Consider the following 26,352-nt stretch of genomic DNA (forward strand, 5'->3'; position numbering starts at 1 on the left):
GTGCACTGCAGAAATTCAACCAACCTTTACATCTCCCTCCCAGTGTCTGATAATCACTGTTCTCTCAGGTTGACATTTTGAGTTTCCACATATGAGAACATGTAGTATTTGCCTTCTGTGGCTGGCTTATTTCACTTAATATAATGTTCTCTAGTTCCATCCATTTTGCTGCACCAAGGCTGATCTATCTGAGCTATTGTGAATAGGATAACAATAAACATGGGCATACAGGTGTTTCTTTAGTATACTGATTTCAGTTCCTTTGGATATATATCAGAAATGGCTTAGCTTTATTGTATAATAGATCTCTTCTTAGTTCTATTCTTCATAATGGCTGTACTGATTCATATTCCTACCAACAGCATATACGAACTTTTTTCTCCATATCCTCACTAGGATTCCATAATGAAGTTTCTTATATACAGTTTCACCTCTCATCTCTCACTCTTTAAGACAGTCCAGTTTCTTATTTCGGTCTTCTTCCAACTATTTTCAACTCCAGTTTCTTATGTAGATGCTTTTCTGACTCTTTTTTTTCAACATATTTTAACATTTTGACTGCTTCCACCATGAAAAGTGCATATAAAATATATATTCAAAATCTGGTATATAATGTGTATTTGTTAAAAAAAATAGTAAGGTTAACCCCTTTTACTTCAAGAATTAAAAGGTTACTAGTACTTTTGGCACCCCTACATGTTCTTTGGTGATATTTTACCTTCTATTCCACTCAGATATAACCTGACATGTATTTTGGGTTCTTTGTTCTCTGGCTTTTTATAGTGCTATTATCATACATGTATGGTAACCCTGAACACTTTTTTTTTTTTTTTTTTTGGTACCGGGGATCAAACTCGGGTCCTTGTGCTTGCGCAGCAGGCAGCGAAACCACTGAGCTAAATCCTCGGCCCTCCCTGAACACTTTTTTAATACATGCAACAAATATTTATGAATGCTGGTTGTGTTCCAGGTACTATTTTGTCTCTAGAGATATAACAGTGAACAGATTTAAATCCCTGCTTCTTTTTAAATTGTCATTATAAAGAAATAGATGACATTGATGGTAATAGTTATGTAGAAAAAAACCAGGGAAGAGGAATAATAGTGTTTTACTAAAGGGTAGAGATTGTGCAGTTTTTAAAATGGGATCATCAGTGAGTGTCTTAGTGTGAAGGAGATATATTACTGTGAGGGTGTGTGCAGAAACTTGTGAAAGATGAAGTCTTGTAGATAACTGTAGGAGTGAACATTTCAGGAGTAACAAATATGAACACCCAAAAGTTCAAGGAATAGCAAGGAGATCAGCAAAAAGGACTAATGTAACAGTGACATGATATCAGATCAGAGAGATAATTGGGGTTTGTAACAGTGTTAGAAAGTATAAAACTGTGTAACTCCTCCTCCTTCTTCTTTTTCTGCTCTTCCTCCTACTTCCCCTCCTGCTTCCCTTCCCTCTCCCTTTCATTCCCCCCCTTCCCTTTTTCTTCCATTCATTCTTGGTACTGAGGATCAACCTAGAGTCTTCACACTGAGCTTCGTTTCCAGCCCTTTAAAATTTTTTTATTTTGAGTTTAGGATGGAAGCAAGTCTAGATAATGAAAAGTGATTAGTGTTTGATGTGTTTTGAAAGTCAACTATGAAAGATTTCCTGATAGATTTTATTATAAGTCATGAGTGAAATAAAGGGGATCCAGGATTGGCTCATGAGCAACTGGAGAGATTGAGTTGTGAGTTTTTGAGATGAGTACTGAAACAACTAGGTTTGAGATGAAAATCAGAAGCTTGGTATTGAACAAGTTTAAGATGCTCATTGCCAGGCCATGGGTATATGAATCTGGAATTCAGATTAGAAATTTGATCTAAGTGTAGAAATTTGACAGTTGTTAAGACTGGAATTGGTGTAGACAGGAAAAAGGAGAGGTTCTAAGATGTAACTCTGGGATATGGTAGTGTTAAAAAGTTGGAAAGTGGAAGATACAGTAAGGAAATGGAGAAAAAGTGATTAGTAATATATTCAGAAAACCAAAAGAGTGTTTGTTTGGAAGACAGGTGTCATAAATGTTTTAAAAGGGAAGAGGGATGTCATTTTTGAGAATGAATATTTGGATTTAACCAATATGGATGTTGATAATCTTGGCCAGAGTAATAATAGGATACTAGTAGAATCTTAGTTGGAATAGCAGATGGAAGGACTGGTACAAATATGAAATGGTGCATCCACTGTGGAATGGTAGTTTCTCAAAAAGTGAAACAATTACCATATAATGTAGCAACCTTCTCTTGGGTATATACCCAAAAGAATTCAAAACTGATACTCCAAGGCCGGGGATTTAGCTCATTGGTGCTGTGCCAGCCTTGCAAGCACAAGGTCCTAAGTTTGATCCCCTGTATTGCAAAAAAACCCAAACCCAAACCAAACAAACACCCCGCCCCCAACTGATACTCCATTGGGATGGCCCAAACCAGAAACAGTTAAAATATTTTCCAGTGGAGGAATGAATAAATAATTTGTAATATGGTGGAATTTTATTCAGCCATAAAAGGAATGCAGTTCTAGTATATGCTAAATACTTGAAAAATTTTGCAAAGTAAAATAAGCAAGGCCCAAAAGGACAAATTTTGTATGATTCTACTTATAGTCAGTATTTAAAATAAGATAATTTATAGTGACAAAGAGTAGAATAGAGGTTACCAAAGGCTTGGCGATTGGGGAGTGGGGAGTTAGTGCCTAAAGGCTACAGAATTTCTGCTTGGGATGATGTGAAAGTTCTGGAAATGGGTTGTGGGGATAGTTATACAACATGTTTTACTTAATTATACCTTGAAAAACAGTGAAAGTGGTAAATTTTGTACATTTTACCATGCCAAAATATGTGGAAGTAGAGGAATTGACGATTTTGAAAACTCTTTAAAGATGATTTATTAAAAGGGGAACATAGAAATGGGAGATCAATAATCCATTGTGAAAGTGGAGTCTAAAGCTTTTTTTTTTTTTTTTTACAGGGTTGGAATTAATAAGACATGATTATTTGGTGATGTGAGTGATGTAGAGAGGAGAAAACTGATGATGTAGGCATCATGGGGAGAATTGCTCGAATGATCTTGAGTAGATGAGTGAAAGAATCTGATGATGGTCTCTGATGGGACAACAGATTATTGATTGGTGTCAGCAAGAGAGAAAATACTATGATCTGGCACCCATGTATATGGTTACATAGTTAAAATATTTGAGGCTTTTGGAAATTTTCTTCAGATTGTTTTTATTTTTTGAGAAGTTCTCAGGGTAAGAATGGGGGAGGAAAGTGAAGATTTGGGGAAAGGTATAAAATTGTCATCTCAGAGAGGATGAGGAGCAAATATTGTGAGTATACTGTATGTGTTTGCTAGGGACACTAAGACCTACAAGACAAAAATGATCACAAATTTGCAAAGGCAGCAGCCATTGTGGTTGTATGTTTTTCTCTGGTCATATTCAACTACAGAACTTGTGTAAAGATGAATGGTGAAGGTAGAATAGAGGATAAGATCATTGGAGAGGAGGAGGAAAAGAAACTGAGAGTTTAGGAATGACCATCTCTGGATATTGAAATCACCAAGAGTGATGACAGTGGCAGTGTAGGAAAGAAGGAATCTAAGACCAAAATTTTCGTAGTGAGCAGAATTACCTGAGGGTGGATTTATGGCAGCAATAAGGAGGGATGGTGGTCATATTACCTGTTCTGAATTTTTTTTTTTTTTGCTGAGTTTTTGAAAATTCTGGTATAAACATGTGGTATATATATATATTGTACAACACATAGACTGTTTAAATGAATATAGTTGTTTCTTTAAAAGTTTTGCTTGGGTTTTTCTTACCAGATGTTTTTTCAGTCTTATTACTCCTTTTGTCTAACCTTTGAATGTTGACTCTCTAAATTTGATGAGATGTAAAGATGCCATGGTCTCTCATTCTAGTACTGTGGTGAATACTGATAGTCCTTGGTGTGACCTGTTTAAAGTAATATGTGATGTAGATCCATCCAATTATACTAATTTGATACTCGTAAAATGTAAGGAATTTAGCGACTCCATATGAAACTTGAATATTTTTGGCAGAGTGGAAGATATAATGATGCTTGCTGGTTGCTGTTAGCATTTCTGGACAAACTAGACAAACAAACTAGACAAACAAAGAGCTCAAAGATCCATAGGTAATCTAAGTTCTAACTCTGAGGAAAAATTAATAAAGGAAAATAAGGAGCTCAAAGATTCAGATTCCTAGCTATAGACACACATAAAATGTTTAAATGTTTTTAAGTGTGTCTTGAAAGAAAATCTCCTCTTCTTCAGATGCTGGGCTGAGATTGCAGAAACCCAAACACAGGCCCTCATAATTCGATGGGCTGAAATACAGTGTAAGTTTAGTCCTCAGTCTCAGAAGGTATCTGAAGTAAAAGTCAGGGCTCTGATCAGAAAAGAATGGGATCCCATAACTAGGGATGGAGATGTTTGGGAGGCTGACAAGGCTGAGGATGCTGAGAGCCTAGATTATAATGAGATTAACATCTTTTCTGTCTACATGTTCCAAAGGTATAATTTAACTATTACATTGATGCTGATAGAATGCCAAATTATAGTTGGGTGTGGTGGTGCATGCCTGTAATCCCAGCACTCAGGAGGTTGAGGCAGGGGGATCGCTGTGCGTTCCAGGCCAGCCTGATCTACATAGTGAAACCCTGTCTCAAAAATAAAAAGAAAATGCCAAATTAATTTGTGCCTCCAGTCATTACTGTGCTTGAACTTTAGAATTCAGCTGCCCCTTTTGTGTCATCACTTGCATATCTAGTAGTTATTTACCACATATGAAACCAGATTTTTCCCTTCTGTCCTGCTTTCCCCCACTGTTTTATATTTCATTAAGTTGTGATAATATCCATTCATTTACCTTTTGAGTACCTTTTTCTCTCCTACCACCACATCTGGTGAGTCATCATATTCTGCCAGCTACAGTCATTTCTCATAAGCTTTAATGAGTTCTACCCATACATCAGGAGTTCTTAAACTTTTGGCTTCATGATTTCAGGATGCTTTATTTTTAATAAAGTTTGTGAGAGAAGACAAGGCTTACTAGTTAAGTACTGTCTTTTCTGGTGATCTTTGTTTATTTACGTTCAAATTCAAAATTATTTTGGTATATTTACTATCTTACTGATGACAATTGTATTAAATCGATCAGAATAGGCATTTATATATAAAACTTTTATGGGTTTTTGGCAGTATTTGTTATTAATCACTATGTCTTTTAAAATTTTCAAAGTATTTATGTTTCTTGAAGCTTTCTCTAAGGGAGATACATTGATATTTAGAGGGAAAACATTAGAATTCATTGTTCATCTTGGACTTGAATAATGTATGGAATTAATGCGTGGTTCATATTTTGCTCAGAAAATAAGGTCATATTTCTACATTAGCATTTTGAACAGTTGATATCAGTCCAACAAAAATCATGCCAAATTAAATGTAGCATTTTCCTAATAATGTTTAAAATTGTTCTTATACTGTCCTTTTAATCAATTAATTGCTTTTTCTCAACAGTAATTGTAGAAAGCTGATGGGTGATCAAGTTTAAAAAATTCAATTTTACTTAAGCACTTTAGCTTATAGGATTATATTTTAAAACAGCACATTGAGTTTTCCATTACTAAAAATATCCAAGAAATAGGGCCTTATGTGAAAAATATAATACATAAAAATTGAGAATAAATAGTTCTCTATATAAATACATAGTACTTAGGCTTAAAATTGTGATTGTTTTCAGCACAGTAACTTTTATTTGGCTTAAGTTAATTTTTAAAAAACGTTATCTTTGACTTTGTGTTTGAATTGTAAAATATTGTTATCCATTTCGCAGGAAGAAGGGTAACTGAAACATTGGTCAACCCAGGCAGAATACATTAGGTTTTAAAAAAATTTAACCCTTTTTATTTTAGGATAATCTTAGAATTAAAGAAAAGTTACCAAGAATAAAGAAAGTTCACATACTTTTTACCCATTTTCTTCTATTTTTTTGCTGTCTTGTGCTATCACAGTACATTTGTCAAAACTAAGAAGCCTAGTTTGATGCATTGCTCTTAAGTTCCATAATTTGAGTTTCATAAAGTTATTTTTATGTGCCATAATGCAAACTGAAGGACCACATCACACTTAGAGAAGTACATTTAAACAATAAATTTTCTAGTTTTTAGCACATACAAAGATGTGTTGTTAAGCTTCAGGGGAAAGTTAAAAAGTTTCTTTTGTCAGCATTTAGATTAGCATTTGTTATCTAGTTGATACTCAATAAGTAATTGTTTCATAACTGAGTCTATGAGATGTAGTATGAGACGTACTTTGACAACGAACACCTATGATTATATCTCCCTCATAGCAACTACAAAGTTCCATTGCATGTGAGTTTCTTCACAGCTTTATATTAGAAAAGTGGGGAATCTTGGAAATGATTGAAACTGAACATGGCTGAATATACTGGTGAAAATAAAATGAACTGAGGTTATAATATATGTACTTTTTTTTTTTTTTTTGGTACCGGGGATCAAACTCGGGTCCTTGTGCTTGTGCAGCAGGCGGCGAAACCATTGAGCTAAATCCCCGGCCCAATATGTACATTTTTGGTAGCATATGTGAACAGTTTTATGAGTGTGTCTGTTTCTGTGCATAGTTTTAGTTTTTAAAGCAATATTAAGGAATTTTAAAAAGTGGAATTTAAATAAGTTCAGAGTAGCATATTCAACCTTTATTTATGGATAATCTGTTAGAGCTGTTTTTGTTGCATCTGTTTTCTTGCTTAATAATTAAATTTCCTGAATCTTAAAATGAACCTTATTTTCATCAGTTCATCATAATACTGACAGATTATTGCCTTTTAATGCTAGTTTTTTTTTTTTTTGCTAGTTTTGATTTACTTAATATTCTTACTTTTCTTAGCTCACTGAAATGCAAGCTGAGAGTAGTTATTATAGTCCTCAGAAGGTAAAATCTAAGGAAGTGTTATGCTGGGAACAAGAAGGAACTACAATTGAGGTAATCTTTTAGCACTGAACATATTTAAAAAATTTTTATATGTTCTTAGAGTTAATATTTACAGTTAATAAGGCTTTATCATAGTATATTTAAAATGTATAATTATAGTTTTGTTTCTATTTTAGTAGTCAGTAGCATTGGTTGAAGTAATTATTCTTTAATATTTTACTGTAATGTGCAATGTGAATTAATTCTTTATACTTTCATTAAACTTGTCCATATATGGGGGATGTATATGTGTGTGTTAATGTTCCTGAAGTGCCAGTCATTTGAGAATACAAATATTTGAGGATAGAGACAAAGAAGGATATTCTTTAACAAAGTAAAGTTTATGATCTAAGGAAAATAAATTTGGTAAGGCCGTAATCCTAAAGATATATGACCAAGTTAGGAATCCTACAAGGAGAGCCTGAACATAAATTGCAATTCTTAGTTTTAATATTTCTTTTCCTCCCATAGGCCCTTATGATGGGAGAGCCTTTCTTTGACTGCCAGATTGGGTTTGTAGGTTGCCGAGCCATGTGTCTTAAAGGAATTATGGGTATTAAAGATTTTGAAGAGAATATGAATAGAAGTGAAGCTGTAAGTCAAAATTTCCCTTTCTTCCTTTTCTTGGATAGGATGCAGGGATAATGAAATGCTTAACCTTATAAAATTTGCTAGGCTACATATGTCTCTGGCTTGAGAGAGAGGAGCTTTACAGTTTTCCTCTGCATTTCCTCCCAAAGTTATAGAACTCAGGGGAATTAAAAAAGTTGGTAGCACTTAACACCTGGATAGTAGTAGTTCAAAATATTTTCCAATTTGTAAATGTCTCTTTCTTTCTTGTTTATGGTAGCTACTTGGAATTCCTTTTTGGTCTGTTAAAATGTTCTCTGCCAAAGTAGGCAGTGAAAATGGAGACAGCATTCCTTATCTTTTTATAGCACCTCAAGTTTTAGTAATTTCTGTTAACTACTGAATGGGTGTTATAAGACCAAAGTTTTATTTTTTTAAAAAGTCTAATGATTTTTCCGCCTGTTCAGTAATTTTACATTTGTTTTCAGGAAGCCAGTTTTTTCATTTGTGGTGAGAATTTAAGTACCAAAGGTTTGACTTACCTTACAAATTCATTGTTTGATTATCGAAGTCCAGAAAATAATGGTACTCATGCAGAGTTTATCTTGGACGCAGCTCATCATAAGGTCAGAGACTATTTTTGAGAAAAATTCTATGCTGTGATTGGTTGGACACATTGTGTGAATATTAGTGATTGCCATCTTCTTAAATAATATTTTCTGAATGATAATTATTTATTGAAACATTTAGAATATTTTTGCCCAGCATTTACATCTAGGAAGGCTTAAGGAATGAGCAGAAGTGTTTAGTTTTATGTAGTATATGACCATAGTTTGCTTATCCATGTCCTCCTGTTAAAATATTCATGGAAGAAACATGTAGAATTATGTTTATTAATTTCCATTGCCTGTAGAGTGTGGGACTGAAAAGAAATGTATTTTAGTTTTCACTATATATGTTTTAGTATTGTTTGAATTTTCCATGTAAGAATATATTAATATATTTATGGAATATTATTAAATTTATAAAATAAAATTAAAAGTTACATAAAGATTAATAGAATAATTTACATGTTAACTTTTATAAGGCTTACTCTTACAGTTAAAAATTTAATATTTATCTGTATAATTAACATGCATTTAGAATATTTTAATGTATCTTTAGTGTTTGAATTGTTTCATACAAATGTTTTGGGGTACTTGATGACTAGCTCTGAGAGTGTACATTTTAGACAGTTTTGTGATAGTGATAAAGTTTGAGTATACTATCTACTCCATTATAGGTATTCATTAACTAGACATTATTGATAAAGTGGTCAAAATGTCTAGTAGAATTATGGAGGTCCTTTTATGTGGTCAGTAGAGGTATTACCTTTCTCAGAAGTAATTCTTTGGATAACCTCTGTTCTTTTGTTTCTGTTAATCTTTTGAGTTGATACAGTCTATGTAAGGATGAGTATCAGACTTGTGAGGTTTTAAACTCAATTTCTTTATATAATGTTCTGTTTGCATTGCTTTGTTGGCAGGAGACATACACTGAGATAGCTGGAATGCAAAGGTTTGGGGCTTTTTACATGGATTACCTGTATACAATGGAGAACACTAGTGGCAAAGGTATTAGTTTCATTCTGTTTTGCTTGTCTTTCCATGAACAACAGAAACAAAGGCATCTTCAGAATCAGATTTAAAATTTAAAAAAAACTGAAGCTCATAATACTTTAAGTTGTCAAAAAGAATAACACAAATGTGCATAGCAGCACATACCTATAATTTCAGGTATTTATGGGACTCTGGCAGGAGCCTAGGCAGCCCAGGCAACTTAGTGAAATCCTGTCTCAACATAAAATTAAAAACAAGGTTGGGAATGTAGCTTAGTGGTAGAGCCCTTGCCTAGCAAGTGCAAGCCCTGGGTTCAGGAGAAATATCAAGAAAAAATAAAGAATAAAAATTTCTTTTTCTATATTAAATACGTTTTGAAGTTTGTATATTTTTCTTTTTATTAAAAAATTTGTTGGTTCAAGCAAAAAAGTAGAAATAAAAATTTTCCAGAGATTATAGACATATAGGTTTTATTATTCACTTTATTATTTTTATTTTGTTAAGACATAATATTTTCTAAAGTTTCACTATTCTGTGTGCACATTAATATGTGCTGTGCTTATTATTTCAATCTTTTATTGCATTGAAAAGTTAAAATAGATTCTCTTTTTGTTTATAATTTTTCATGTTAAAGATTTCTGTGTGTAGGTGATTTTGTCTGGGCCTATCAGCTCAATCAAGTGTTAGCGTGTGCTAGGTGATATGTTAGTTACTCTGAATGCATTTCTCAAGAATCTTGTAGGTAATGCTAACTAGGCATTTAGAATAGTAGTATAAATAGAATGAAGAGAGGTCCAGGCAAGAAACTTAATAGCTTTTGTTTCAAGGGTGGCAGACTTCACAGAGGAGTTGATTTTAAAGTACGGTGTTAAAAAATTTTTTTCCTGAAGAAAGTAGGAAAGAAGTAATTTTCTGCCTTCTCCTATTTGTGATGTTTTTATAAAAGTTAATTTCATTGTTCAGTCCTTGGATTTCTTTCTCTAGAAACTCTCTCTCGAAGTAATCTCATTATTTTCTGTGGATTTAAGTACCTTCCAATGTTATTAATGCCCCATTTGTATTTTTAGTCCAAACTTCTTACAGTTTCAGAATTAAATATCCAGTGTATTACTTGAAATTTTCACTTCTGTAACATATATATTATTAACATATATATGTTAATTATATAAAAATATAATTTATAGCACATATTATATATATATCTCAAAACTGAATAGGTCCAAAATTACATTATTAATATCCCCATGATCATCTACTACCTCTTCTGTGTTCAGGCATCGCTTCTTGGAAAATTATACCATCATCTTCTTGTTGCTTAAGCCAGTAACTCAAATATCATCATGACTAACTTTCTTTCCTGATATCCAATCCGCTATCACATTTTGTCAATGTTTGTCTCTAAAATCCATTCACTTCTTGTAATCTCCAGTCTCAACACTCTTATCTAGTACACCATTCATCTGTAGATTCTGGTAGCTCTCTTAATGATCTTCTTGATTCTACTTTTCAACCTTTTATGGTATGGAACTCAATTTGATTTAATCCCCTGCTTAAGATCCTCAGAAGCTTCCATTGCTTTATTTAAAAATAAAATTTAAATAGTTTACCAGATTGAATATTGATAATCATTAAGAAAGCTAGAGATAAGAAAGGAAAACTTTTGAGGTACCTGTGGACATTGAATGGAAATGTTCCTTAGCCAATTAAATATAAGGAAATACAACTCAAAGGTCTGTGCTCTAAGCACTTTGCAGATTAGTAGGTATTGTTGTTGCCAACTGCAAGCTGGTAGGATTTTTCTTGTTCGGTTTAATGTCTTATTCATTTAATAATGTCTTATTCATATAATATGGATTTAGTATCTTGGGAGGAGGTAGAATATGAAGTAGTAATCTTTCAAGTAAAAGAAAGCCAGCCCTGAAATTTTATCAAAGTTTTGTTATCATACCTGTGATTTGTGTATATGCTTCTGCTGCATTTCATAGAAGATAGAAATATGATCTGCCAAAAGATAAAATAGTTAAAACTGAAGACAAGAACTTTCTGTAGGCAAGGACTTTCTGAACAGAACCCCAGATGCATAAGAAATAACATCAAGAATTAACAAATGAGATAATATCAAATTAAATAGCTTCGGCACAGCAAAGGAAAAAGGGAGAGGAGTGAAGAGATAACCTACAGAATGGGAAAATAATTTTTCCAGTAGTCCTCAGACAAAGGACTAATATCTAGAATATATAAGGAGTGCAAAAAAAATTGGGCCACCCAAAATAAAAGACCTGATCCAAAATTGGCAACTGAAGTGAGTAAAAAACCACTTCTCAGAAGAACTTCAAATGGTCAATAAATACATGAAAAAAATGTTCAACATCTCTGGCCATTAGAGAAAAACCAAATTTAAACACAAAACTACACTGAGATTTCATCTTACTCCAGGTAGTTTTCATCTGGAATGGTTTTAATCAAGAAATCAATGACCAGTGCTGATGAAGCTGGAGGTGGGGAGGGGAGAAACCCTTCTACATTATTGGTGGGAATGTAAACTAGTACAACCATTATGGAAATTAGTATGAAATTCCTCAAAACACTAAAACAAGAAATTCCATTTGACACAGTTATTCCCCTTCTAGATATCTTCCTGAAAGAGTTAAAGATGTCATATTACAGTGATAGATGCATCCCTATGTTTATAGCAGCACCATTCATAATAGTTACATCTTGGAAGCTGCCTATATGTCCATCAGCAGATGAATGGATAAAGAGATATATTTATAAACAATAAAGTACCACTTAGCCATAAAAAAGAATAAACTTGAGTCATTTGTAGGAAAATGAATGCACCTTGAGACCACAGTGTTAAGTGAAATAAACATACAAGCTTAAATATTGCATGGGTTCTCATATACGAGAAACCCAAAATATAAATAAACAGCAAAATAAAAAAATAGATAATAGAAAACAGGGAGATAGATCTTTTGCAAATGGGAAGGGGGTGAAGAGATGTAGGGAGGAGGGCTGGGGACTTAGCTCAGTGGCACCACGTCTGCCTCACAAGCACAAGGTCCTGAGTTCAATCCCCAGGACCAGAAAAAAAAAAGATGTGGGGAGGAGAGGGCCAAGGGGAGGGGAAGGAGATGAGAAAAAGAATTAAGATGTGTTATGTACATGTATCAACTCCCCATGAGGAATGTAATCATTACGTATTATAAATGTGTACTAATAAAAAATGGGGAGAAAGAAATACAGTTGTTTATGTATGTTTTTCTCAGAAACTGGCAGTTTATTTTTTGAAATTTTCATATTTTTTATTTCTGTGAGTAGCCCTCAATATCATATGAATCTTAGTGCTGTTATTTTTAAACAAAATGTAAAAAGCACACAAAAGAATTCTATACATTTAAATAGAGAATAGCAAAGAATTATAAAGTGAATGCCTTTGTATTCCCACACAAGCAAGAAATAAGACATTGCTAGATCTGATGAGCCTCTCATGTGTTCTTCCTATTACATGCTTCCTCCTTCAGTAGAGAAAATTGCTGTTTTGAGATTTGTGGGAATCATTGTCTTGCTTTTGATTTAGTAGCGAGGCATCTACTTTCTTAATTAGGTAAACTGTGGTTTTTTCAGAAAATACAAATTTCCACTGTTAATTTAACTTGTAAATGTTACATATAATTTAAAAATGTTTTCATACACATTGTTTTCATTTATTCCTTTTTTTACTTTTAGGTAGCTATACTTTAATGTTTTAATTGTGAATTTACATTCATTTACAGAATAATGATGTTGATAGCTAATGGTTATTGGTTTTAGATGCAAGGCTGTGTTCTTACTATTTTACATATGTTAGCTTATTTAATTCCCATAATCCTTTAGAATTGATGTGAATGATGTATTATTTATACCTGACAATTCCTTTGTGTGGGAAGTATTTTTCTGAAAATTGTTAGAAAGTGTAGATAGAGAGTTTTTGTGATAATTTAGGTCTTCTAGATTCTAAAAGTAACTAAATTCTGGAAAACCTCACTTTTCACTTTCTGTTCAAATAAAATGGCTAAAAAATATTTTATGTTAGCAATATAATAATGGATTTTTAAAAAAACCCAAATCTCTAATACTACAAGTGTACATATTAGGTAATGAGAAACATCTGTGGGTAAAGCGAAGATGTTCTTTAGAAAATAGTTTTCATTTCTCTTCAATATGTGGGCAGGTGAGAGATGAAGGATCTAGAATTCTTTTTTTTTTTTTTTTTGGTACTGGGATCGAACTCAGGACCTTGAGTTTGCAAGGCAGGCAGCGGAACCACTGAGCTAAATCCCTGGCAAGGATCTAGAATTCTACACATAAAACTTTTGTTCTGAAAAAGTTCAAAGCAGGTGATACTATTTTTTTGATGGTCATTATAAAATACTCAAGGTACCTTGTGAAAGTAATTTTAAACAATGTAATGTTGAGTGAAACATCTGAGATAAATTAGTATTAAAATGTAGTTTCCTCTTAAGTTTCCCTTCCCAGTCAACATAATATTGTGTATAGAATTATTGGATCTTAGCCCATTAGGTTTTACAGGATAATATATTAAGAATGACATTTTGATTTTATAACACCTGTTATAATATTAGATGACAGGAATTATTGTTTGTGAAACAGTTGTTTTTGTCAGTAATACCTACATGGAAAAAAAAGCAGATCTTGAGGGTTCTTTGTGTCTAGCTGATTGAGAATTGATATAAGGTATTAAGGTATTTACCTACAAGGTAAAAAAGTGAGAGATGAGTAATATTAAAATGTATACTTTATATCTGATTGATATGTATATTAATATAAAATTATACATATACTAATGTAAAACTACATATACTATATATAAAATTATAAAATTATAAATACATTGTATATACTAAGGTAAAATTTGAAATCTTGTAGGTTCTTCAAATCAACAAGACTTTTCTTCAGGGAAACATGAAGATTTGGGAATAGTCCGAGAGAAGTCTACCAAAAGCCTTGTTATAGGTCCTCTTGATTTTCGCTTGGACAGCAGTGCAGTACATAGGATTTTGAAAATGGTTGTTTGTGCCTTGGAACATGAATATGAGCCATATAGTAGGCTAAAACCAGGTTTGTTTTGGTTTAATTCTGAATCTATTGTTAGTTGATTTGAATGATTATATAATGCAATTTGTCTTGTTTTGGTAACTTCTTTATGTTTGGCCTGTCAGTAAGGATTTTTAGGTATTCAGTTATCAATTTAGAGAAGGAACTTTTGTGTGGAAGTTTTAGGGGTGGTCAAGATTTGGAAATTATTTGCCTTAGTACCTTATTTGAAAATATTTGTCAATATTTCATTGTCATACTTTTTGGTGCTCTTTCTAGTGTATATTCATGAAATATGACCTTTTTGCCACATTAGTGTATTCTAAGGAGTCAGCTACGAAGATAGCCTCAAAACATACAAATTTAACATTCAACAAAACTTAGGTACTATTGTATTGGTAAAAAGAAATTTACAACTAATTTTTGTTATATAAAGATAAGTGTTATCACAATTTCATAAAATACAAGTTATTTTTTAATGCAGCAAAACACTATCGAGTATAGTAGAAGAGAATAGCATAGGTAGGAAATACAGGATAGTATTTAAGAACTCAGTCTCTGGGGTCAGATTATGATTTGAAATCTAATTCCCATTCCTTGGAAAATTTGATTAACATTTCTGATCTTCCATTTTTCTATCTCCATACTGAGTCTGATGACAGAGATAGCTAATTATCTTTCCAATATCCATTCTCTTATTTTATAAAAATAAGACTTTTTTGACTTTTATTAGTACATGTTTGTAGTACATAATGATTTCATTCACTGTAGGGAACTGGGACATATACATAACACATTTAAGTTCCCTTCTTCTCCCCTCCCCCACCCCCTTTTTATTTTTCCTGCATCAGATTCACTTCTCTATCTTGTAAGACCTTATAAAGTTAATTATCATATATATAGATTGAAAACCAGACTAGTAGGCCAAAGAACATATAAAACATGTAAGACAGTTGTACTAAGTCAAGGTATATTTTTAGATACATTGTCTGCACTGGATTGCAGTACCTTTCTTCTTGCTCTTTTTTTCCTGTTATCTGTCTTTTATTTCACACTATATATATATATATAGTGTGTGTACCCAGTAGTTCTGGGTGTTAGGATGGGAACTGAACTTTGTGAAGAATTTTAGATGATGATTTTAAGCCAAAGAATAAACAACTTTTACATCTACCCTTCCTCTGTCTGGAAAGTATATATAAAGGGTGCATCTAGAGCTGCCATGTTAGATTCAGAGCGAAAGCTACATACTAATGATATCAGCAGCACAGTATAGTGAAGGGAACCTAGGGCAGTGGTGGTGAACCTATGGCATTTACATTATTTTTCTTTTAAGACAATGTTAGTGTATGAGTTATTTTTTCTAAACTAAAAGCCCAGTATTCAGGTTTAATTGCAGTGTTGGCACTTCACAATAAATAAGTGGGTTTTGGGTTATAGTTTGGGCACTCATCTCCAAAAGGTTTGGCATCACTCACCTTGGGCCTCAGTACTGTGGCAGCACAATGTTAGGCCTGGAACTACTGAAATTATTATGTGAAAAGAAACTTCTGTTTTTATTGACGCTTCTGTTTCACTTTTTCACAGTAACTTCACTGTTATCCTGAGTGATACACTAGTAGAACTTTCTTCCCAAGATTATTGTGAGCACTAAAGAAATCTCAGGGCATGTAAAAGCACTTATTAACACAGTGCCTAGTGCATAGTAAGTGCTTGAAAAATGTTCATGCATTCATTTGCTACACCTCAGTTGAATGTGTACGTCATGCCACTCTTCTGTATACTAACATAATATAGCAAACAAGATATACAAAGCTGATGCCCTTATATCCTAGTAGGGTAGACAAGTAGTAAACCAGCAAAGGTATTATTTTAGACATTGCTAAGTGCTGTGAGAAAAAACAGTGCATAGAGAAGAGTGCTAGAGGGAGGGGAGGAGAGCTGTTTTATGTAGGTAGGTTTGGAAAGTCCTATCTGGAGAGTTTATGTATGAGCAATTACTGTGACCAGAGAGCTTTATATAGATTGGTACAGGCTGGCTAATATAGCTGCAGTCCAATAAATGTTGGTAAGTTAAGAGAAGTAGATATATATCACTGTCAGGCTTTAGGGACTAAGAAAATTTGATTGTATTCCAAATGTGATGGGGAATTATTGGAAGATTTTGAGGGGGAAAATTCACTCCTTTTATTTATTTATTTAGTTTTTAATGGTACTGGGAATGGAACCCAAGGCCTTCACACTGTGCTTTATCCTTAGACCTTTTTATTTTTTATTTTGAGCCAGGGCCTAAGTAAATAACTAAGTTCCCCAGGCTAGGCTTGAACTTGTGGTTCTCCTACCTGAGTCTCCCAGAGTTCTAGTATTACAGGCACGTGCCACCATGCTCAGTTTTAGTTTTCTATTTTAATAGTAATTGCTATAGTTGATATAGAGTAATAGTGTTAAATTTGGTTTTTTCTGTGTAACTTGTACTAATTTTTGTGTGTATATATTATGTTTTATACAATGTTTATTACCTGTATAGCTTTGTGTGTCTATTACTGTAGTCAAAACAAACAATTCCTCTGTAAAGGTCCCTCATTTATGTCTTCTTATAACCTAACACATCTCCCTTTGTCTCTCTCTCTCTCCTTATCCCTAGCTCCTGGAAACATTGGTGTCTTCCATTTCTAAAATTTTCTCATTTCACAGTGTTATATAGGGGCGGGGGATTTAGCTCAGTGGTGCCACCGCCTGCCTTGCAAGCACAAGGTCCCGAGTTCGATCGCCGGTACCAAAAAAACAAAAAAAATGTTATATAGTTGGAATTATTCCGTATGTAAGCTTTTGGGATTGACTTATTTTGCTAGGCATAATTGTCTGGAGATTTATTTATGTTGCTGCATGTATCAAGTTTTTTTCTTGTTATTGCTGAGTAGTGTTTCATATGCCTGTACTACCGTTTGTGAAGCATATGTTGAAGGACATTTGGAATGGGTCTAGGTATTACAAATAAGGGTGCTTCAAATAGTTGTTTACCATTTTTTGTATAAATATAATATTTTATTTCTTTGGGATAAATATCCAAGTGTGCAATTGCTAGGCCATATTGTGACTATGTATTTAATTTTTAAAAAGAAATTACCAAACTTTTCAGGAGTGGCAGTACCATTTTACATTTCCACCAGCAATGAATGAGTGGCCTCATTTCTTTACATCCTCTTAGCATTTGCTGTTGTAACTTTAAAAAATTTTAGCTATTCTGGTAGTTCTGTAGTTTTAATTGGCAATCTGTGATCTCTTTGCAGCTTTAAGTAGCATTTCCTCACTGGCTGATATTAAACACCTCTTCATGTGCTTATTTGCTATTAAATTTTTTTTTCATTTTCATTTGGCCTTCAGTGAACTATATGTTCATTCTTTTGTCCATTTTTCTAGTTGAATTTTTTTTTCTAGAACTTTTGCCACTTTTTATTTTATATATAAATCTGTTAATCTGCTTTGAGTAAACTTGTTTTTCTATTAGGAGTGCTGTTTAAGTAGAGATTTATTTATATGTTTGGATTGATTTCCAGGTGTTGCAACAAGTACCATTTGTTGTTATCCTTCCTTTCTTGAATGTTAAATCAATTTGTCAAAAATCAATTTAGAACATAAGTATTTGTCTTCTGTGTCTTTCTTGTGATGTGTGTAACATGCATATGCATGTGGCATGCACTGATCAAATAAGGGTAAACTAGCATTTCCCTCTCCTTATCATTGTGTTTAGGAGGCTTAAAGTTCCTTCTAAATCTTCATTAAATATATGCTAGGTCATTGTGAACAACAGCTGTCCTGTGCTCTTTAGAGAAAAAGTTTGCTGATCTTTTTTCTATACATTCTTGGCAATAAATAGTATTTTCAGTATTTTTAAAAACCATTTTAATGAATGTGTATGTAGTTCTATCACATTGTGTCTTTATTTGTAGTTATCTGATGCCTAATGATGTTGAGTAGCTTTTGGGCATTTGGATATATGATCTTTTGCTTATTCAGTCTTGTTTTGCCCATTTATCAATTGAATTATTTTTCCATTTCTTAATGATTTTTAACAGTTTTTATTTTTAGAAACATGCTATGGGTATAAGTCTCTTGTGTAGATCTCTGTGTCTTGCTATCTCTATTTGTATATCTATCTATGGCAAATAATTTTATTACAGACTGTTTTGTCTTTATGTAACCTGAGTTGTAGTTTGATTATCAGAAAGGTATTTTTTTGTCAAAGGCCTTTATTTTTTTTACCGGTGATCAAACTCGGGTCCTTGTGCTTGCCAGGCAGGTGGCATAACCACTGAGCTAAATTCCCGACCCTCGGTATTATTTTTTTTAATGGAACAAATTGGGAACTTATTAAAAGATATTTTAAAGTAAAATTAGCTCACTTTTGTGTAGTGACTTAAACCTTTACATTCTAGAATAATTTAATCTAGAGTAACTTATTATTTTATAACTTTTTTTGGTGGCATTAAGGATTGAACCAGACCTTTCACACTGAGCTACATTCATAGTCCATTTATTTTTATTTTTTATTTTGAGACAGGGTCCCAGTAAATTAGTTGCTAAGTTGTCTAAGCTGGCTTAAACTTGTGATCCTCCCCCCTCAGCCTCCCAGACCTCTGGGATTATGGGTCCTACACCAACTTTGTCATTATTGAAAGGAGAATTTGCCCTTAATAATTTGGGTTGATTAATTCATATTTTCATTTGAGGAAATTATGTAAAGTTTCTGTTACATAATTCACTAAATTTTCTTTATTTTTATTTTAGAAATTAAGGATAAAAATGAAACAATACTGAATCCTGAAGAATTGGCTTCTCTGGAGGAATATATTCCTACTCGACATACAAGTGTTACTCTTCTCAAATGTACCTGCACAATTTTCATGGCTGAATTCAATTTGCTAGACTATTTACTTCCCATCATCATGGGAGAAAAGGTATATTTGCAATTCACTACTTTTTTTTTAAAACTCATGTATATCTAATTTTGTTTATTAAATAAAAGAATATGTGCTTATATAGTTATCCATGATGGAATAGAAGCAATTTAAGTATGATTGTCAATCATTAGTAAATTTAAATATGTATATTTCAAAAACTAAATATAAGACCATATTATATGAAGAAATGTTGAAGCGCTTTGGACTTTAGAAGCTTAAGCCATTGATTTATGTCACTGAGCCTCATTTTCCTTTTTTGGAAATAAGAAAATTATATTTTTTTCAAGCAGACTTGCAGATTTATTCAATAAAGAAGCAATAATACAGATCTAGTTTATTACTTTCCTACACAGCAGAAGCAAAATGAGTAATGCTGTCACCTTCCCATGTCCTTTGTTTCATAGGACAACACAGTAGCCAATGAGCCAAGTAACCTAAAACATGAGTATAGTAGGGTAGCTGTTTGGTAAGGAGTCAGCCTTACACTGAAGCTGAGCAGTTGGATAGCTTTCACCTAACCTTTGGGCGTAAGAGGTAGGCAGAAAGCCCCACATCTCACCTGAAGGAAGAAAGTGGATGAAAAAACTGTCTCATGGCAGCTTTCCACATCCTGAGAAAGTGAGTGAGAAATGGTCCTTTAGCAGCTCTTTGTTAGATGACCTATTTTCCCTTTATCTTAAAGTATCACAAGGTAATCTACCAAGACTTAGATCTACTGTGGTTGAGCCTTGCCTTTGTGACATGGATTTGTGTGAGATTGTCAGGATGTTGGCAAAGACCAGTTTCTCTAGGATTCTGAATATTCATTGAGACAATGCACATGGATCATTTTGCCTATATTAAGAACCAATTATTACTGCTGTTATTGCTAATGAGGACTTATTAGATGCTTAATATTTAGTTAAAAGTCCATATATAATATTTTGGTTTCTGAGTTTGACTTATATACATAAGGCTTTATTTGTTAATTTATTAAGTTTTTTCATGTTTCTTTTGATGTCCACATAATGATGTTTTCTGTAAAAATGTCCTAACTTTAAAATTAATGGCAGAGAATTGGCTATGAGACATTAGTTTCATTTTGTATATTTTCTCCCTATTGACCAACCATCATTAAGAATTGTATTAGGATTAAGACATCATGTTGAAAAAATTCAAAATCAGTATTATATTTTCTGTCATTTCTATTTTTGTTATTTAACTTTTGTATTTTTTAGATAATTTAGGTTCAAATCAAAATTGAGCAGAGGTACAGTGATTTCCTATATACTTTCTGCCTATACACATGTATTACTTATCAGTCTCCTTCACCAGAGTGGGAAGTTTGTTATAATTGCTAGAATCTCATCAGTACATCACCCTGAGTTCCCGTTTATATTATGATTCATGCTTGGTGTTTTATGTTCTATAGGTTTTGACATATATAATATATGTATCTCCTATAACAGTATTGTGCAGAGTAGTTTTGCTGCCTTAAAAATCCTGTGATGCTTCTTTTTTTCCCTCCTTCATCCTAACAATTGGCAGCTTTTGATGTTTTTACTGTTTTGCCTTTTATAGAATGTCATATATTTAGAATCTTCCAGTACATGACCCTTTTAGATTAGCTTCTTTCTATAATATACATTCAGATACCTATCAGTTCTTTTCATGGATTCAACTGTCATTTAAGCACTGAATAATATTCCATTATCTGTACTTATCACAGTTTATTTGTCCATTTATCTACTGAACAAGATTTTGGTTGTTTTCAAGTTTTGGCAGTTATGGATAAAGCTACTATTAAACATTTGTGTGCAGTTTTCAAATACTTGGTGTAAATACTGATGAACACAATTATTGGGTTGTATGGTAAGAGTATGTTTAGTTTGCTAAGAAACTGTCAAACTGTGTTCTGTGTGGCTGTATGACTTTTCATTTGTATTAGAGCCATACCCTTGATTATCAGCTAGTGTCTTTTAAAAGGGATTGGCCTATTTCACCCAGGTTATCAAATTTATGAGCATAGAATTGTTCATAGTATTCTTTTATTATCTCTTTAATGCCCATGGTTTTGTAATGATGTATCTCTTTCATGTGATGTTAGTAATTTGTATTGTCTTTCTTTTTTCTTATGTAGCCTGGATAGAGTCTTAATGATTTTTTTTTTTTTTTTTTGCTACCAGGGATCAACTCAGGATCTTACGCTTGTGAGGCAGGTGTGGTGCCAATCAGTTAAATCCCCAGCCTGAGACTTACTGATTTTTTAAAAAATCCTTTAGACAACCAACCAGGTTTTGATATTATTAGTTTTCTCTATTGTTTTCATTTGTATTGATATTTGTTTTAATTTTTGTTATTGCTTCTTCTTGTTTTGAATTTAATTTGCTCTTGTTTTTCTAGTTTCCAAAAGATGAAGCTTAGATGATTGATTTTAAATTTTCTTTTCTACTTGCATTCAATGCTGTGTTTTCCTTTAGGCACTGTTTTTACTAAGTCCAAGAAATTTAAGTTGTGCTTTGATTTTTATTTAATTCAAGGCATTTTAAGTTTAACATCTGACATTTTTTCTTTGATTTGTATGTTATTTGTTAACTGTACAGTGATTCATCTTTTTTTTTTCTAACGATTTTTACTTCATTTATTTTGATGATTTGTCTTTAATAACTATGTATTGGCCCCTTTTATTTTTTTAATTATTTTTTTATTTATATATATATTTATTGGTACATTTTAGGTATAAAATACATTTACATTTATCATTGAGTGTTTGTGCTGGGGATTTAGTTCAGTGGTTCTGCTGCCTGCCTCACAACCACAAGGTCCTGAGTTCAATCCCTGGTACCAATATAAAAAAAAAAGATAAACAATAAATCATTAGGTGTTTGTACCAGAACATGATGTATCTTAGTTCTTATTTTTTCTCCCATTACCTGTGCACCATTCACCCCCTCCACCCTTCCCTATTTACACAGAGTTTGATTCCATTTTCTTTTTCTTTGTCACAATTTTTCCTTTCCCTTCTTCCTTTCCCCCTTCCCCTCCCACCATCCCCAAACCCTTGGACCTTTTCTTATTTCAAGTTATCAATTATTCATTTTAATCATATTCATCCTTATTTACACTTTCATTTTCTCACATTAGAGAAGCTAGTCTGTATTTACACGTGTGTACTATTTATTTCACTTACGAGTATGGCCTCAATGTGCATCCATTTAGCTATAAATGTCTCTAGTTTCTCATTCTTTATGGCTGAGTAGTACTCCATTTTATAAAAAAACCACATCTTTTTATCCAGTTTCCAGTCAATGGGCACTTGGGCTGTTTCCAAGCTTTAGCTATTACAAACTGTGCCGCTGTAAACATAGGTGCATATATATCGTTATGATATGATTCTTTTAATTCTTTGGGGAAGATTCCCAGTAGGGGAATAGCTGGGTCAAATGGGACCTGTAGCCCTAGTTCTTTGAGGTATCTCCATACTGATTTCCACAGTGGTTGCACCAATCTACATTACCATCAACAATGGAGAAGGGTTCCTTTCTCTCCACACCCCCACCAGCATTTGTTACTGGTTGATTTCTTGATAGCAGCCATTCTTTGTGGGGTGAGGTGGAATCTCAGTTTTGTTTTTATCTGCATCTCTCGAATGACCAGTGATGTTGAACAGTTTTTCATATATTTATTTGCTGTTTTTACTTCTTTGTCTGAGAAATGTCTGTTCATTTCAGATGCTCATTTTTGAATTGGGTCTTTGAATTTGGGGGGTCTGATTTTTTTCAGTTCTTTATATATTCTCCATAGTAGACCTTTGTCTGAGGTACAGCCGGTAAAATTTTCTTCCCACATTGTAGGTTGTCTCTTAGCTCTGTTGGTAGTTTCTCTTGCATTGCAGAAGCTTTTCAATACGATGAGATCCCAGTTGTTGATTCTTTGTGCTAGCTCCCGTGCTACTGAAGATTTGTTCATAAAGTCTTTTCCTATGCCAATGTCATCAAGAGTTCTGCCTAACTTATCTTCCAGCAAGTTTAGTGTTTCTGTCTTAATATTTAGATCTTTAATCCACTTTGATCTTAGTTTAGTGCGTGGTCATAGGTATGGGTCTAGTTTTAATTATAAAGATACAAGCAGAAATCAATGCAATGGAGACTAAGAGAACGATACAAAAAAAAAAAAAATCAGTGAATCAAAGAGTTGGTTATTTGAAAGAATAAATAAAATTGATAAACCTTTAGCCAACCTTATCAAGAAAAAGGAAAGAAAAGGCTCAAATCCATGCAATTAAAATGAAAAAGGTGAAGCCACAGCAAATCCAGCAGAAATCCAGAGAATCATCAATACCTACTTTGAAAACCTGTACTGTAATAAAATGGAAAACACAGAAGAAATGGACAGATTCCTAGATACATACGAATTGCCAAAATTAAATGAAGAAGATTAGAAATTCTAAACACCCCAATAACAATGAGTGAAATTGAAAATGTAATAAAAAACTTAACAAGAAAGAAAAGCCCAGGTCCTGATGGCTTCACTGCTGAATTCTGCAAGACATTTAAAGAAGAACTATTGCCATTACTCTTTTAAACTCATCAAGGAAATTGAAAGGGAAGCAAGGCTTCCAAATTCATTCTTGGAAGCAAGTGTTACTTTGATCCCAAAACCAGGGAAAGACCCTACCCAAAACGAGAACTACAGGCCAGTCTCCCTAATGAACATAGATGTAAAAATTCTCAACAAGATACTGGCAAACAGAATACAGAGGGTCGTCAAGAAGATCATACACCCTGACCAAGTTGGATTTATCCCAGGGATGCAAGGATGGTTCAATATCCGTAAATCAATAAATGTAGTATACTATATTAACAGAGTGAAGGACAAAAATCACATGATCATCTCAATAGATGCAGAAAAAGCATTTGACAGAATCCAACATCCATTCATGAAAGAAACGCTGTAGAAAATTGGAATAGAAGGTCTTTATTTCAACTTGATTAAGGCTATCTATGAAAAACCAACAGCCAACATCATACTAAATGGTCAAAAACTGAAAACTTGCACGCTAAAATCAGGAACAAGACAAAGATGCCCACTATCACCACTCCTGTTCAATATTGTTCTGGAAACATTAGCCATAGCAATTAGACAAGAGAACGAAATAAAAGGAATAAAGATAGGAAAGAAAGAAGTGAAACTGTCATTATTTGCTGATGATATGATACTTTACATAGAAGACCCAAAAAACTCAGTCAAAAGTCTTCTAGACCTAACTGACAGATTCAGTAGAGTAGCTGGATACAAGGTCAACACTCAAAAAACAATAGCCTTCTTATATGCAAATAGAAGACCCATTGAGAGAGAAATTCGGGAAATAATTCCTTTTACAATAGCATCTAAAAAAATGAAATATCTAGGAATCAATCTAACAAAGGAAGCAAAAGACCTCTACACTAAAAACTACAGCTCTCTGAAAAAGGAGATCGAAGAGGATATAAGAAAATGGAAAGATATCCCTTGTTTCCGGGTAGGAAGAACTAATATAGTGAAAATGGCCATACTTCCAAAACTACTATATAGATTCAATGCAGTGCTGATTGAAATTCCAAAAATTCACAGAACTAGAAAAAACAATCCAAAAATTCATTTGGAAGCAGAAGAAACCTAGAATAGGAAAAGCAATCCTAGGTAACAGAGACATGGCAGGGGGTATCACAATCCCCAACCTGCAACTATACTACAAAGCTACTGTGATAAAAACAGCATGGTACTGGCAAAGAAACAACCGAAAATCAGTGGAATAGATTAGAAGATGCAGAAACAACTCCAGACATACTCATCCACCTCATCTTTGACAAGGTAGCTAACCACCCTCATTGGAGGAAAGATAGCCTATTTAATAAATGGTGTTGGAAAAACTGGATTTCAACCTTCCAAATATTGGCCCCTTTTAATTTCTGATAACTTTCCTTGGTTAGAGATTTGCTGTGTCTGAAAACAGATAACTACTTCTACTTTCTTTTGATTAGTGTTGCTATCCATGTCTCCATTACTTTTAAATTACATGGTTGTATATTTAAAGTGGGTTTCTCATAAATAATATATAAACTGAGTCATATTTCTTGATTCACACAATTTCTGACTTTTAACTGGTACATTTAGACCATTAATGTGTGAAGTAATAATCGATGCAGTTGTAGTAATAGTCACCATAGTTTTTAACATTTTCTACTTATTATCCTGTTTCTTTGCTGTTATTTTTGTCTTCTTTTTATGCCTTTTGTGATTTTCATTGAGCATTTTATATGATTCTATTTTTTCTCCTCTCAGTACTAAAAGTAAACAAAAATCCTGTCAGATTTCTGGCCAACTCCTAAACTGCTCATGTATAATACAAGACTTTAGGAAACCTAGCAGAAAAGAGGTGAAAGAGCAATATAGAAATTTTACTGTCTTTGTGGTGCTGGGTATCAATAATTAAGAATTCATGCCTTGCCAAGTGAATACCTAGTGCTTTCCTTTGAGACCTTATAAGGGCTACACTCTAGCATTGAGTACAAATTGAAATAGATTAGTCCTAATTTTAGTCCTGAAGTGAGCCAAGGTGATCTGCTTGTATTCTGTTCATTTGCTAAAGAATAGTTAATTCCCTTTGGAAGAAGATAATATAAAAATCTTGTATTATTTATTATCCATGGTGACAGCTGCCTAATAAAAATTAGGATGTACTAAGAAACAGAACAAATTAAATTTAATTTAAAGAGGAAAATTAAGAATAAAAGCATCAGTAGTGTGACTGAGATATTGGTGGGCAGGGACTGTAGGTCATTGGTAGAATATTTGTCTAGCATTCATGAGGCCTTGACTTCAATCCCTAGCAACACATACACGCACACTTACATGGACACACACACAAAATGTTGGGGTTCTTTATTACCTATGGAGTTTAAGTGATTTTTATTAACTTCCAGAAAAAAGAAAAGTGGAAGATTTCAAAAGAAACCTGAAACATAAAAAAAATTTAAATTTTTTTAAGGGCACAAGGGATAAGTAAAAGGGATAAGAAAAAGGGATAAGAAAAATACATGTTTTAAATGCTAATCAAA

General features: G+C 33.1%; 1 protein-coding gene across 9 annotated transcripts in view; it reads left to right on the top strand.

Moving 5' to 3' along the window:
* Vps13b (vacuolar protein sorting 13 homolog B) overlaps window positions 1–26,352 on the top strand; it is a 728,055-nt gene that overhangs the window by 60,660 nt on the left and 641,043 nt on the right. For all 9 annotated transcript variants that reach the window (XM_087190742.1, XM_087190740.1, XM_087190746.1 and 6 more), the window contains 6 exons: window positions 6,964–7,059; window positions 7,519–7,641; window positions 8,106–8,243; window positions 9,143–9,230; window positions 14,145–14,336; window positions 19,101–19,270. In XM_087190742.1, the coding sequence (XP_087046868.1) occupies window positions 6,964–7,059; window positions 7,519–7,641; window positions 8,106–8,243; window positions 9,143–9,230; window positions 14,145–14,336; window positions 19,101–19,270 (807 nt within the window). The remainder of the gene's footprint in view (window positions 1–6,963; window positions 7,060–7,518; window positions 7,642–8,105; window positions 8,244–9,142; window positions 9,231–14,144; window positions 14,337–19,100; window positions 19,271–26,352) is intronic.

This window comes from Heterocephalus glaber, unplaced genomic scaffold (assembly GCF_053883595.1).
Source record: "Heterocephalus glaber isolate CG9 unplaced genomic scaffold, H.glaber_assembly_v1.0 deba00001555, whole genome shotgun sequence".
Taxonomy (NCBI): Eukaryota; Metazoa; Chordata; class Mammalia; order Rodentia; family Bathyergidae; genus Heterocephalus; species Heterocephalus glaber.